Source organism: Meles meles, chromosome 1 (assembly GCF_922984935.1).
Source record: "Meles meles chromosome 1, mMelMel3.1 paternal haplotype, whole genome shotgun sequence".
NCBI classification, from domain to species: Eukaryota; Metazoa; Chordata; class Mammalia; order Carnivora; family Mustelidae; genus Meles; species Meles meles.
The window spans coordinates 186,669,736-186,685,423 of record NC_060066.1 but is presented as its reverse complement, the minus strand read 5'-3'; the positions used below and the strand labels follow the sequence as shown (position 1 = coordinate 186,685,423).

At 42.1% G+C, this 15,688-nt stretch overlaps 1 protein-coding gene across 25 annotated transcripts in view; it reads left to right on the top strand.

Moving 5' to 3' along the window:
- The window catches only part of MACF1 (microtubule actin crosslinking factor 1), a 353,302-nt gene that overhangs the window by 172,395 nt on the left and 165,219 nt on the right, over nucleotides 1-15,688 (top strand). For all 25 annotated transcript variants that reach the window (XM_045981912.1, XM_045981910.1, XM_045981909.1 and 22 more), the window contains 8 exons: nucleotides 11,955-12,121; nucleotides 12,904-13,016; nucleotides 13,118-13,224; nucleotides 13,639-13,758; nucleotides 13,910-14,005; nucleotides 14,622-14,749; nucleotides 14,832-14,925; nucleotides 15,125-15,279. In XM_045981912.1, the coding sequence (XP_045837868.1) occupies nucleotides 11,955-12,121; nucleotides 12,904-13,016; nucleotides 13,118-13,224; nucleotides 13,639-13,758; nucleotides 13,910-14,005; nucleotides 14,622-14,749; nucleotides 14,832-14,925; nucleotides 15,125-15,279 (980 nt within the window). The remainder of the gene's footprint in view (nucleotides 1-11,954; nucleotides 12,122-12,903; nucleotides 13,017-13,117; nucleotides 13,225-13,638; nucleotides 13,759-13,909; nucleotides 14,006-14,621; nucleotides 14,750-14,831; nucleotides 14,926-15,124; nucleotides 15,280-15,688) is intronic.

Below are 15,688 nucleotides of genomic sequence, written 5' to 3'. Positions count from 1 at the left end.
TATCTTTCAACGGCACTTAACTTTCTCAGGCAGGTCTGTTTATCAGCTTCCCTGGTGCAGGAAGTTGTGATGTAGTGGAAAGGATGAGGGAGGCCTGGCTGCATCTAAGCAAGTGTGGAAGGCATGGAGAGTGCTGAAGGGTTCGGGGTGAGGCAGTTCTCACCGGCCGGATTGTTCTTCCCTGGAGAGTGATGTTCTTACGAGCTGATGTAATCGTGCTCCTGCGGGGACACTGCTGATGACAACACCCATCCAATATTCGCACAGGTGGAGAGGGCTGATCCTCCTTTGGTTCCTAACTCCTCCAACATTAGAGGAGAGGCACACAGAATTACCTGAAGAGTAATCCAGAGAGGGGGGTTAGGGTAGTTTGAAGGTTCAAGGCTGAAAAAGTTTGTGTTCTGATTGGACTTGTTTATGGCTTTAACAAGCTTTTGTTTGTGAGGTATATATTGAGGTGTAGGTGGCTGTGGTGTTGGTGGAGTGTGCTGTGAATGCTTTTAGTGTCAAGGAGCAGGTAGGCATTTAAGAGATCTGGAGGCTGAGGCAGGGGGAGAGGACCCAGCCCAGGGTCTGCCATGTAAGTGTGTAATTGTATGGGTGACTGAAGTTATAATTTGTTGATTGAAGAACTTTTGTTGGCATGTCAGCTTCTGCAGCCGAAGAAATAAACACTTTAGGAAACGAGAGCAGCAAAAGGTGGGAGATGAAGTAGAGCATTTTCCCAGCTACCTGTGGCCAGCTGTCCTGGTGCCTGCAGAGCGGGGATGTAGCCTGTGTACGGTGCCCCGCTTACCACCTGACAGCATGAGGCTGAGCAGACACAGTCTCTTGTGCTTGATCAGTGCTTAAAATGCCCTCTTGGGGGATGAATTTGCTCCACAGATAGGCTCGTGTCAGCGCCCTTTGTTATCACAGAGTTTAGAAACTCCCAACAGGTAGAGGGAAAGGTGGCCCTTGAAAATAATTATTATATATGGCTGGGCAAGAGGCCTCCATAGGTAGAGAATGTGTGTTGTTGGGGGAGGAAGGGAGAGAGAAGTTGGAGAGGAAAAAGGTGGAGGCTGCTGGGGTGGAGTGTGCGAGTATTTGAGCTCTCGTCTTTGGAATGGATGCAGAGCACCTTTGCTGAACTGATTGTTCTTTTGAGACCATTGGCATTAAAGTAGAAGTTTGGAGGCACCGTAATGTTTTAGGAAACATGCTTATAATTGAGTGTGAGATTGTCAGAAAGTTTGGAGTGTCAATTTTTAAGGAACTCCTAATGGAAATCAGTTCTAGATAATGGACCATAGGTGACCACGGCACTTTAGTCTGGGATCCCCACACTGAGAAGGGAAGTATCTGAACGGCCCTGTGTAGTCTCAGGGAGAAGACTAGTGGGAGAAACCCTTTGGACCATGATCTGTGGTTTAACAGTATTGACATCAGCGTGATTCTTTGGCTGTTCAATATGAGTCAAATTGGTGTGTGGTATTTTCTGGTCATCCGATTCCTTCTACCCTTTCAGAACAGACACAGCCAGACCAGTAAGAGCCCAGGCTGAGGGGTGCCTGGGTGGCTCAGTGGGTTAAAGCCTCTGCCTTCGGCTCTGGTCATGATCCCAGGGTCCTGGGATCGAGCCCCACATTGGGCTCTCTGCTCCGCGGGGAGCCTGCTTCCTCCTCTCTCTCTGCCTGCCTCTCTACCTAGTTGTGATTTCTCTCTGTCAAATAAAATATATTAAATTATATTAATATAATTAATATATTATTATATATAGTTAATATAATATATAATTAATAATATAATATATTAAATATATTTTTTAAAAAAAAGAGCCCAGGCTGAAAACCTCAGTGACTGTCAGCTCAGAAGGCTGATACATTTTTGAGGCTCCATGTCCATCATGTGAAGCAGGGACCACAGACTTTGACTGTCCTATATCACAAATAGGAAGTAACCTCTCAAGATAAGTGTGAGGTCCCTTCAGAATAAAGGTCCTTTAGGCCAAGAGGCCAGAAACCCTCACTGCTTCCAACAGGAACTGTCTTAAGGGAGCTGCTCCCTTACCAGCAGGCTGTTCCCAGGCCTCAAGGACAGCGGCAGCCAAGGAGACAGAGGTGGTGTGCTCTGACCCCGCAGGCCTCCTGTAAAATGTGGGTTGAGACTCCAGGCGAGAGCATCTGACAGGAGTGACCGTCCCTCTGTGGAGTGTGAGAGCCCTGGGAAGACACGGGGGTCAGAAGAGCAGCTGCTGTTCACACTCCAGCTCTTTCCTAAGAGGAGACAGCTGGCACCTCCACAGAGTTGATTTTTTGGTTTGCTTTTTGGTGCTTGTTTTGCTTTTAATATGTCAGTAGTAACCCTCCTCGGGAAGCAATTCAAGTTCCAGAGTGCTGTCTTTCGTTGGCATAACTCAGGCTGTGTCGTCTCTCGTGTTGATCCGCCCACGTCGTATTGATGGGCATGGGACTAGGCTGTGGCTAGATAAACTTCCCAGTGGGTTTTGTTTCTTTTCAGGATAGCGAGAAATGGAAACTGATTCTTGCAGAGTGTGGGGTTTAGATAGGAGAAAACAAAGGTCCACTTTGCTGTTCACCTGTGATAGTTGATACATCCCTTGTCAGGAAAGAGTTAACGCAGAAATAGGATGACAGGGACCAGCTAACAAAAATGGTTTTCAGAATAAGTGGACTAGGATTTGGAGCTGGGTGGGAGTATCAGGCGCAGACCTTCTCTCAGGAGGACTTCCTCCCCCCAGCTGCCATCAATATCCATGATACCTGGCTTACTGGAACAAGGAAAATTACTGAAAACCCCTTCCCCCTCCCTGGCTTGGCTCCCATGCCAGTCTCCTGTCCACACCGTAGGCGGGTTCTGTCGAATGAAGAATCTGGCTGTGTACCAGTGTCCTCACCATGAAACCTTAGAGTCCTTACAGTGAATAGTAAGATAACATTGGGGGCTAGAAGTGATGAGAAGGAAATTGGTTGGTATATTATTTTCTGAGCTCAGGCTTTTCAGTTTACAAGCATCCCTTCCCCATTTCTCCTCTTTAATTATAGGGAGTTGTTTTACTAATATTGGCTTTGTATTGCAAGAAGAAAGCAAAATTAACCAGATGATCCTATTAGATGGATGTAGCAGTTAAAGTCAAAGCTAGAGCTTTAAGAAAGGACTCTTTTGTTTTTCAAAAAATTACTACTGAAGAATCATCATAAATTTTTGGGTATAACATAGTGATATGGTTATGTTAAAAAGAGTCCTCATGATTTAGGGATGCCTGGCTGTCTTGGTCAGTAGAGCATGTGACTCCTCATCTCAGGGTTGTAAGTTTAAGTCTCATGTTAGGTATAGAGATTACTTAAAAATTTAAATTTAAAAAAAAAAAAGCCTTGCTTATTGGGGTGCCTGTCTTGCTCAGTTAGTAGAGGATGCAGCTCTTGGTCTCGGGGGTTCTAAGTTTGAGCCCCATATTGGGTGTAGAGAGTACTTAAAATAGTAAAAAAAAAAAACCACCAAAAAAACAAACAAAAAAAACCACACAAAAAAACCAGTCCTCATGTTTCAAAGATGCTTTCTAAAGTGTTTATGGAAGAAATGCCATGTGTGTGGGTTTGCTTCATAATAACAGGGGAGGGTGAAGTGGGTGGAGTGCAGATGAAACAAGATTAGCTATGAGTTGAACCGTTTGAAACTGGATGATGGGTACCTAGGAGTTCATTATAGTATTTGGTTTCTTTTTGCATGTATTTGAAATTTTCCATTTCAAATGGAAAGAAAAATAGTAGTAATTAGCTATATTATGCATATTCTGGAAAAGGATTAATATTCAGAATCTGTGAACTGTAGTATAAGTAAGGCAGTTAAGAATGTGGAGCCAGTGATACCTGAGTGACTCAGTTGGTTAAGTGTCTGCCTTCAGCTCAGGTCGTGATCCCAAGGTCCTGGGATTGAGTCCCGTATCAGGATCCTTGCTCAGTGGGGAGCCTGCTTCTCCCTTTTCCTGTCATTCCCCATGCTTGTGTTCTCTCTCTGACAAATAAATCAATAAATCTTTTTTTTTTTTTTTTTTAAAGAGGGCACCTGAGGTGGCTCAGTCAGTTGAGTGGCTGCCTTCGGCTCAGGTCATGATCCCAGGGTGCTGGGATCGAGCCCCGCATCGGGCTCTCTGCTCAGTGGAGAGCCTGCTTCTCCCTCTCCCTCTGCCTGCTGCTCTGCCTACTTGTGCTATCTGTCTGTAAAATAAATAAATAAAATCTTAAGTTAATTAATTAATTTAAAAAAAAGAGAGAGAGAGCATGGAGCCAGATAGGCAGAGTTTGAATTCCTTCTCTATTATTTACCAGCAGTGTACCTTGGGGCAAGTTACTTCTCTGTGATATAATTTCCTCAATTGTAAATTGAGGATAAGAGTAGTATACACTTTGTAGAATTGTGGGAATTTAGCACAATAAATGCTAGTATTATTTAGTATTAATATTTAAAGAATTCCTACCAAATAAGAAAAATGTTTACCTTTTTCTTATTTGGTAAAAAGGTAAACACACTTTTTTGGGGCACCTAGGTGGCTCAGTGGGTTAAAGCCTCTGCCTGTGGCTCAGGTCATGATCCCAGGGTCCTAGGATCGAGCCCCGCATCGGGCTCTCTGCTCAGCAGGGAGCCTGCTTCCACCTCTCTATCTGCCTGCCTCTCTGCCTACTTGTGATCTCTGCCTATCAAATAAATAAATAAAATCTTTAAAAAAAAAAAGGTAAACACACTTTTAGAAAAATAAGGGGGAAACCCAAGAATAAGCAATTCACAAAAAAGGAAGCCCAGATGCCTCATATACATGCCTTTCTTGCTAGTAGTCAATGATATAAATATCAAAACAAGTTAGCATTTTATAACCATCAGAAAATAAAAAGTCTGAAAATCCCAAGTGCAGATGTGGGTGTAGAGTGCTGGAAGATATCTTCACACCCTGTGTATGGAAGTGATATTCTAAGTAGAACTGGTATTCAGAGAGCTGTTTACCAAAAGTTAGTAGAATTGAAGGATGCCCATATTTTATGACCTAGGGTTTCCATTCTAGTCATATTCCCTAGACAGCCCTCCAAGATTCTGAATTTGAATGCTGAAAGGAGTGCCCCTTGACTGTTACCCAACTCAGATGTCAGTAATAAACACAGCTGCTTTTAGAGCCCTCTAACTAGCCAGGCATTTGTTCTGAACAATGGCACCTCCCCTCTCCTGCTCTTTGGATGGAAGTTTTCAGTCTGATGCTATCTGTGTTGTGGGATGAGGTCAGCTAGAAACTTCAGGACATGAGAATAGAGTCTCTCTTTGCTCACTATATGTAGTCCCATTCCCTGAGACTTATACATAGACTTAACAAAGTTCAAACTCCGCATCCTAGCCTTCCAACTCTCAGTGATCTATCTAAACTTCTCTCCTATGTCAACTTTCCCTTTGAACCTACCTATCCTAATGGGTCAACCCCTCAACCATCTATTCCAGTTTCAACTTATTTCAACTTTCAGTCTTTGTTTGCATTCGCTTTCTACCTAGAATTCTTCTCTTCTTTCTCTTTGTCTATTCTAGAACATCCTTCAAGGGTAAATTTAAATCATACTTGTTAAAGTGTGATTTTTTTTTTAAACCACTCTAACTCTTACTAACTTTTCATCTGCTGAGATCCTCTACTGGATATTACTAGTTACTCTGTTATGGTTGCTTCTTTGGGGCCTTCAGCATAACTCTTTCTTATGACCTACCACATATGGTACATGCAAGGTAAGTTTTTTTTCCACTCAGAAACTAGCCTTCAGAAAAGAGGGGGTTCTATTTGTATTTGACTTTTTATAAAGTTTTTCTTGTTATTAGGCCCCCAGTGAAATTATTCAGTTCATGAAAAAGGATGGATGGATTAGTGTCACCATCTGCTAGTTCAGCTGATGGCAACCCACATAACTGGTTAAACAAAAAACCTAAGAAAGTTTTAGTTATATTGTTTGTGAGAATATAAACATCCTAATTTGAAGCATTGAATGTATTGTGTATAAGTCTTAATCACATTAAAAACATAAAAAAATCATTCACATCTCTTAAAAAACACACAGCAAGTGTTCACGTTATGGGAACCATAAATAAATACCAATATAATGAATGAATGGGGGGAAAAAAGCCTAGCTCAATGTTATGCAACTAGATTCCAGTGGCGGGGGATAAAATTTCCAGTGACAACATGGATCCAGAAGAGTGCTATTGTGTCTCAGAAATCTTAATAAGAACTATAGATGATGTTTTCTAGAATATTCACTCAAAAAGCTTTACTTTTTTTTCAAAGTAGCTTTACTGATGAAAAAGGCATTGATGTCAAAGATGTATGCGAAGAGTTTGAATAATGTGGTTTTATGAAATGTAAAAGTAGAAAATGCATTAATTCAAATTTTTTAAACAGTTGTTATTTAAATTCCAGTTAGTTATCATGCAATGTAATTATTAGTTTTGGGTGTGGTGATCGGAAGTCATTGGAGGTGATGACTTCCGTAGTGATGTTGACTTCTATAGTGATGTGATGTTGACTTCCACAGTGATGTTGACTTCCATACAATGCCTGGTGCTCATCAAAGCAAGTGGCATTAATTCTAAAATAATGCATTAGATATACTACTTAATTTATATATAAGTGTTTATCTATGTAAATACATTTCTAAAAGTTTATATATTCAGGAGGTCCACAAAGCTTCCCTTTCTCCATTCCTCTCTTCCATCCATCGGTTATCATTTGGAAAAATTGGGGAGGGCCTTATATTTGGGATAGTCTTATTCTAGCCAGATAGGGCAAAAATCGCCTAGTTTTTTTCAAGGCAAACATGTCTGTTTTTTTATTTCCCTCTTTTCACTTGGCTAACTTCTACTTATATCTTGAAACTCAGCATAAATGCCATCTCAACAGAAATGTCATCTCACATTGGTATTGCTAGTTTGGGTTACTTGCTTACCTCTGTCACAACATTGGTCCCGCAGTGTGTCATATTGTTAAACTGCTTGGGCTTGAGGCCTGAGGTTTTGCTTTTGTCTTGAGATACCAAGAACTTAAAAACTGCTCCTAGAATATAGTGATTGTCAAGAAACAGCAGAATGAATAATTAGTGTTTGACTTTGTTTCTTTTTTTTTTTTTTTAGGATTTTACTTATTTATTTGATAGAGATCACAAGTAGGCAGAGAGGCAGGTGGGGGGTGGGGAAGCAGGCTCCCCACTGAGCAGAGAGCCCGATGTGGGGCTCGATCCCAGGACCCTGGGATCATGACATGAGCCACAGGCGGAGGCTTTAACCCACTGAGCCGCCCAGGCGCTCCTCTTTTTTTTTTTTTTTTTAAGATTTTATTTTTAAGTAATCTCTACTGCCAGTGTGGGGCTTGAACTTGCTCACAACCCTGAGATCGAGAGTTCCATGCTCTACCAACTGAGCCAGCCACATGCCGCAGTGTTTGACTTTTTTATCTTGAGATACCAAGAACTTAACCACATTTCCTAGAATAGAGTGGTTGTCAAAGAAATAACAGAAGGACTAAATGGTGTTTGACTTTTTTTTTTTTTTCTTCTCCATGGTGCCTGGAATGTTAAGCACAGACGAGATGTTGTTCAGTAAATACTTATTGAATTATTAGGAACACATTAAATTCTTAGATACACTTCAGAGAAGGAATTAATCAAGACTTAGAAAGTGTGGTTTGAAAGAGAATTCAGGTAGACCTGCATAGTCTCCGGGATGGTGTTGAAGCTGTCCTCCTCTCCAGATGGCTTCTTTTTAAAAATCCAGATGAGACAGGACACCTGGATGGTGCAGTCAGTTGGGTTTGTGACTCTTGGTTTTGTCTCAGGTCATAATCTCAGGGTTATGAAATTGAGCCCTGTGTTGGGCTCCACACTCGGTGTGGAGTCTGCTGAAGTATTTCTCTGCCCCTCTTCTTGCTTGCTCATGCTCGCTCACTCTTTCTCTCTAAAATAAATTAATCTTTAAAATGAAGTGAAATGAGAAGAAAAGGAAAGAAAAGAAAGAAGAAAAGAAAAGTAAATCCAGATGAGGGAGAAAGCTCCCTGACATGGAAGCTGGGTTTCTGCATTTGGGAGATTAAGGTAAAAGCTTCTCCACAGGCCCAAGGACTGCACTATGCACATCACATGTGAGCGTTCCATGAAGAGGTGAGCAAACCCCAATTTAATTACTGAGATGGTTGTGATGGTAATCCCATTTTTCTCATCCAGTTCACAGGCTAGGAAGGGCCCTAATCCAAACAGGGCATTTTTCCTTTCCCTGAGGGATCCGGCCATTTCCCTGTCTCATTATAGCTGTGTGGAAAATCTGAAGGAAAGCTGTTCGTTGAACTATTTTCAGTGTGATATACAAGATAACTGTGATTGGCAGATAGGATACACCAGAGATTGACTGTAGTTGTATTGGACATACAATGCCAGCTAATTAAGTGGATTTTTTAAATAAGATTTTATTTATTTATTTATTTGTCAGAGAGAGAGAGCGCACAGGCAGGCAGAGTGGCAGCAGAGGCAGAGGGAGAAGCAGGCTCCCTGCTGAGCAAGAAGCCCGATGTGGGACTCGATTCCAGGACGCTGGGATCATGACCTGAGCGGAAGGCAGCCGCTTAACCAACTGAACCGCCCAGGCGTCCTTGGAATTTTTTTTTAATAAAGAACCCAAATACTCAGATTTCTTCTTGTTTATTCGGGTTCTGTCCCTTTTCACTTCAGCATATCCTGTTCCTGACAGTGTTTTTGTCTTCATATGTGTGTGAGGCAGCTACCCTGGAAGCAGTGGGATCTGCGGTGGTGGGTGGTATCTAGCCACCGGCATGAGCATCTTGAAGTGTTGTTAGGAGAACTGGAATAGAATGGGTCCTGGGGAGGGACAGGTTTTCACTCGGAGTCACAGGATGATGACTTGGATACTGTGGTCTGTGGTTGGGCCCTCCGCTTTGCATCTCTGTACATTTTTTTTTCCCCAGCATACTTGGAATTGACTAAGTTTTAAGGGATTGACTCACAGTGGTCATACTTGCTAGAGATTAACTGATATAAATTAATTAATTTACATATGAGTTATAACCTCCAAGTGGTACAGTATTCGAACTGACCGTTCAGTGCATTGTGTTGCTTTAGGAAATCTGTATCATGAGCAAATACTAATCTGAAGATTGTCAGGTGAACATGGAGTCAAAGCAATGAGACGGTGGGTGGAGAGGATAGATTTGTAGGGTGATCTTACTAACTGGCATCATCAAAATTAGGCAGCCTGATTTCTCCTGTAGAAATGCACCTGTCAAGGGGATGAGAATCCTGGAATCTACTGGTTACGCCACCATTTTGCCATCACAGTCTTGGAGGCAACACGTATTGATTCCCCTTTTCTAGACTCCATGCAGGCTACTCATACTCTTGTGTTCCTATAGTCTTTCTTCAGACACCTTAGTACTATTTAGTAGTCTTCAGCTTTCTTGTGTACTTAGTGGAATGTTAAAGTTCCTGACCCTGTGTTTTTCTGAATTTAGAGTACCTTCACCAGATACTTAGTCTTATCTGCCAGGAGTTGAGTTTGTAAATTCTATTCAGAGACTTGGAAGTGCCTTATTGTTCATTGGCCCTTGTACTGACCAGGGCAGTTACTGGGAGCTACTCCTTTCACAGTGCTGCACCTGATGGAGGTAGCTGAGAGACAGGTGTTCTACTGACATGCCTGTGTCTTCCCTGCCCAAAACACAGCCCCAGAATTGTGCTGGGCATACAGTTTTGTTTTGTTTTGTTTTTTTAACATTTTATTTATTTATTTGATGGGGCAGAGGGGGAGCAGAAGCAGGTGGAACGGGAGAGGGAGAAGCAGGCTCCCCGCTGAACAGGTAACCTGATGTGGGGCTCGATCCCAAGACCCTGGAATCATGACCTGAGCCAAAGTCAGATGCTTAACCAGCTGATCCATCCAGGCACCCCAGCATACTGTTTTACTATGACAGAAAGGAAATGCTCATTCCCTAGGCACATTACCTACATCACTTTATTTTCTCCTTATAATGACCCTACAAGAAAGTTATTATTCTGTTTTAAATATGGGGAAGATGGGGTGCAAGAAGCATAGTTAATTTATTTGCCTGAGTTTACATTCCTGGTAAATACCTCCTCTCAAATGCATGTCTGACTCAGTGGCTTATTCTTTTTCTTATTGATAAAGGTTATTTTGTAGCCTTCATTATAAGAGTAAAATGCGTTCATTTTTTAAAGTCTGAAGAAAAGAAAAGTAAAAAGAAACTTACCCATAGTCCCACTCCAGGAGAGACAACCATTGTTGATATTAGCTCAAACTTGTTTGGTTATACTACACACTGTTTTGAATTTACTGATAAGTAAGTTTGCTGTCAAAAAAATAGTGCGTCTCAGGATTCTAGGTGGGTCTTACCCCAGAATATGTTTGTTTATTTTAGTTTTTTACATTTGTCTATTGTTTTCTTTTTAGACTAAGTGATTATTAATTAAACATGTTAAGTATCCAGCAGTTGACCAGCACAGCACTAGGTAGTAGGTGATGCATGGAAGCTCTGTGGTCACTGAGTCTCAGAGTTGGAAGTTATTTCTTCCCCCAAATCCCAACTTCTTGAACATGCCACTTTGACAAGCTCTCCCTTGTAGGGGCTGCTCTTGAATTTTAGATCATTCTGATTATTAAGATATGGGACTGGCTCCTCAGGAAACCTGTAGTCTAGGGGAGATAAGATCAAATGTGTGAAATAAAACCCAGTAATTAAAGATAACATTTAAAGTTATATAGAAGTAAGAATTAAAGGAAGACCATCTTCCATATGAGGAAGAGTGAATGGAACTCTGTTACCTGTAGGCCTGTGTTTGGACTAGATGGTTTACTTATAATCTTGTTGGTTATTATAGCAATCCCAAGAAAAGGTAGTAGGTAGTATTCCCACTTTACAGATGTTATAACTGAGGTCCAGCTTACAGTTGGTGAAGTTGAGATTCAAGCCCAGGTCTGTGTGGAACCAAAGGTATGCACTTCTCTCCCACACCATCCTCTCTCTAAAGTAGTTCCTGTGCTAGATTTGAGGGGTTTCATAAAATAACTGTCTATTTTCTTATAAAAATGCATATGACATAAAAAATTTGGAAAATAGAAATATCACCTCTAATGCTACCACTTAGAGATACCTGTGATAACTAGTTTGGTGTCTTTTTCTCCTATATTTCACCTTATTTACTCTCAGGTACACATATGCATTTATCACGTACCTTGTGTATACATATATATATCTGTACATATGACTATATACTTAGGTATTCAATATATCTTTTACACAAAACCACTATTATTATATATTACTTTGTTTGTATTCTTTTTCTTTTCATAAAATATGGTGATCATTTTCCAATGTCATTAAGACTGGTTAAAGCATATTTTAAGTCCTACAGAGAATTCTACCATGTATATATACCCTTACTTTGTAATGAATCAATCCCTCATTAGAGTTGAAGCTCTGTAATTTTTGCTGTAATGTTTATCATATTTTGACAAGCATTCTTGTTTATACCTTTTTTGCATGTATCTCTGATGGTTTCCTGTCGAGTGTATGTGTGTTTTAAGACTTGATTCAAAAGTGACATCTGGAGGAGTGAGGTCACGTGCACTCTCACCAGTGTGGTGTGTGAGAACCCATGTTAGGTATTCTCTCCAGTACTGGTAGTATCATTAGAAAAAACTTACCCCGGTTGGTAGGTGAAAAATGACCTCTGTGGTTTTAATTTGCATCGCTTTGACAACGAAAGAGAATGAATCTATGTTGGAGTTGTTGTCTGAAGTTCTGCCCGCCTTCGATCTCCTTCTTCTAAGAGTCATACGCACGAAGAAGAGAAGACTAGAAGGTTTCATCTTATTTATACTGAAGTACTCTGTGTCCCATCTTTTGGCAGATCTCTGACATCTACATTAGTGGTGAGTCAGGGGACATGTCAGCCAAGGAAAAGCTGCTCTTGTGGACCCAGAAGGTGACAGCTGGTTACACAGGAATTAAATGTACCAATTTTTCCTCCTGCTGGAGTGATGGGAAGATGTTCAATGCACTTATTCACCGGTACAGGTAAATGCAGTAGAATTCCCCTGTGCCTGGAGGAGCTGCCCATCTTTTTGTAATAAGTTATAATGCCGCTTTTCCTCTCAACCAAAACTCAAGACTCTGGTTCGTTTTACTTATTTAAAAAAGGAATATGTGTTGAACTCCTACTATTCTAAGCACTGGGTACAAATAACAACAGCTCTTGCTTTCATGGAGCTTATTTGTTATTAGGTGACAAGCACCTGGTGTTATATGATGGTAAGCACGTGGACAGGCAGAGAGGGATCGGGTACCTTGTTTCAGACAGGGTTGCTGGAGATGCCTCTCTGATGAGGGTGCTGGAGCAGAGCTGTAAAGGAGTGAGCCATGCAGGCCTTCCAGGGTCAGAGTTATACACTGGGAGGAAGCTGCAAGTGCAGAGGCCTTGAAGTGGGGGCTTGCTTAGAGTGGATGAGAAACAACAGGTGGCTGGGGTGAGAAGAGTCAGGAAGATAGGAATTTTGCTGACAAAAGTCAAAATTACTGCATTCTTAGTGGTCAGAAACACATCCCAGTTTTTACTCTACTAGTTTATGATACCTTTCCCCTGAAATCCAGCCTTCCTGCTGTGTGTGTTTAGAATGAGCGAGCGCTGGGCTCCTGGCAAGTACTTGAAAATGCGATGAGCTCCTTTCTAAACCTCTTACTTTCTCTCTAATGCAATCAGCATATTCCAGCTCCGGGTACTTCTAAGAGGTTTACCTAGTGTGAACTCATATGTGGTGTGTAGATAGTGGCCTTTCATGTGACTTGGTGAACTTTTACAGACCTGATCTGGTGGATATGGAGAGGGTACAAATCCAAAGTAACCGCGAGAACTTGGAGCAGGCTTTCGAAGTGGCAGAAAGACTGGGGGTTACCCGCTTGCTGGACGCCGAAGGTGAGACCTGGCCAGAGTTGAGTATGTTTGCCTTATATTAATTGTCCTCCTGGCAGTTGCATCGGTACTGACTGAGAAATTTCTTATCCTTTCTCTCTCAGACGTGGATGTGCCATCTCCAGATGAAAAGTCTGTGATCACTTACGTGTCTTCAATTTATGATGCCTTCCCTAAAGTCCCTGAGGGCGGAGAAGGGATCAGTGCTACGGTACAAGAACAGTTTCCCAAAATACCTTCTGACTTCGATATGTTTGGGTGGAATGTACTGATTAGACCTTATTTCTCCAGCACTCACTATATGCATAGCACGTTTATACAGAGCAAAGTGAATCCACATCCTCTTTACACATGGTCTTTGTCTTTGGTCTCTGGGAACGAATCCAAATGCTGCTAATTTTGTAGCATCCAGCATAGACTATTCTAGGGTCAGGAAATTGAATCCCCTCTTGAGAGCCCTTGAGGAGCTCTGAAACTGGGACTCAAAGCATTAGGCTGAGTAGCCACAGAGGCAGTTAGAGGAAGGGGATTTTATGTGGTTTGGGGTGGCCTAAGCTACTGTCTCCTGTGCTTGTTTTGTGTACCGCTAATCAGAAGGTGTGTGATATCTACCTTTTGGCAATAGGAAGTAGACTCCAGGTGGCAAGAATACCAAAGCCGAGTGGACTCCCTCATTCCCTGGATCAAACAGCATACAATACTGATGTCAGATAAATCTTTCCCCCAGAACCCTGTAGAACTAAAGGTAAAGTCATGGACTTACGTTGTTTTTTATAAATTCATTCCTGGGATTAAGTCTCAGAGCATGTTGCTACTGGTTCCGGGGTGAGGTGGTATAAAAGGTGGGTCAGGTTGCTTATACCTGTCCATTCATTTACCAAAGGTTAATTTTGTAGGCACTTTATAACCAATATATACACTTCAAAGAAACAGAAATTCTGGCCAAGGAGAGAGAAAAAGGAAGAATTGAGGAGTTATATAAATTATTAGAGGTAAGGAAGCTTATCCTTTGGAGATTTTTGGGGTGTGTTGGTTTGCCTTATTGTTACTTCTTTGTTAGATGGCCTGCATCCTCTTCCCAACCTGCATTAATAGCAATGTTCTCAGGGTGACAAACAAGCCTCACTTTTAGGCCGGCCTTGAAAGTTTGTGGTAAAGGGGCAGTATCAGCCATCTGTATTTCTTGAAGAGACTTTTGAAAAATGGCATACATTTATTCAGAAATGCCGCGTTTTGTGAATGAGTTTTCTGTTTTTCAGGAGGAAGCAAATTCTTTTGCTGAGATGGAAAGGAAAAAGACTTACATCCACATTTTGATTCCTAGAGCGTTTGAAACCATAGATTTGGACATTGGGTGTTTCCGGAAGGGGGGTTATTGAGACGACAGGAGGATTTATGGAAAATGTAGAAGGAATGGGAAGATTTAGAACAGGCAGTAGTCCCTTTATTTTGGAGATGGTTCTCAGCTCTCATCTCAGGCTGAGAAACTGCTAAGTATTCCGCCGTTTCCTCTTATTGGGAGAAACAGTGGGCAGCAGGGTGGAGAAGCACGGGCCTGAGGGCATGGCTGTGTTTTTGGAATAAACTGTTGTCTCTGGGATTTTTTAGGTGTGGATAGAATTTGGCCGAATTAAACTGCCTCAAGGTTATCACCCGAATGATGTGGAGGAAGAGTGGGGAAAGCTCATCATTGAGATGCTGGAGCGAGAGAAGTCTCTTCGCCCAGCTGTGGAGAGGTGGGCCCAGGGTCTGAAGGTGATCTGATATTACCTATTCACTTGGAGCCTGGCATGTGACTATGGTCTTTATCTTATATAGGCTGGAATTGCTGCTACAGATTGCGAACAAAATCCAGAATGGTGCTTTGAACTGTGAAGAGAAGCTGACACTAGCTAAGAATACACTGCAGGCTGTGAGTGTTTGCTGTCTCTCTCCTCATGTCCTGTGTTCTCCCCTTCTCACCCTGTGCTCTAATGGTCCAGATTAACAACTGACAAGTCCAGCCATGTCACTTCCTCACTCTTTGATGTGCAGTGACCTTTGGCTCCCTCGGTCCCTGTGGCTGGGGGCACTGGTATTCTCCCACGCCCATTACTCCCTTTCTCTCTTAGGACGCTGCTCACCTGGAATCGGGACAGCCAGTACAGTGCGAGTCAGATGTCATCATGTACATTCAGGAATGTGAAGGTCTCATCAGGCAGCTGCAGGTGGACCTCCAGATCCTACGGGATGAGAATTACTACCAGCTAGAAGAGCTGGCTTTTAGGTGAGGAACATGAGACACAGACAGAGGGCTTGTTTACTGCTGAGGGTCACAGATCAAGAGTCAGCCTCAGAGTCTTGTAACTTGGGTCAGAGGTTAGTGGCTCAGTGGGGATACTATAGGTATTTGGGGCAGGAAAATTCTTGTGGTAGAGGACAATTTCCCCTTACTGCAGGCCCTTTCCACTAAGTACCTATAGGATTCCCTCATCATTGTGGGATCTGCTGGGATACAGTACCACATCTAGGTTAGAACTGCTGGTGATCAAATGCATCATTTTGTAGAAAAGAAAACCAAGCCCCATAGAGAGGATAAGGATCATCTAAGTCACGTAGTTTGTACAGAGCCAAGACTAAGACTCAGATCTTTTGACCCATAATCCATTGTTCATTCTGTTATACTATCCAAAGTT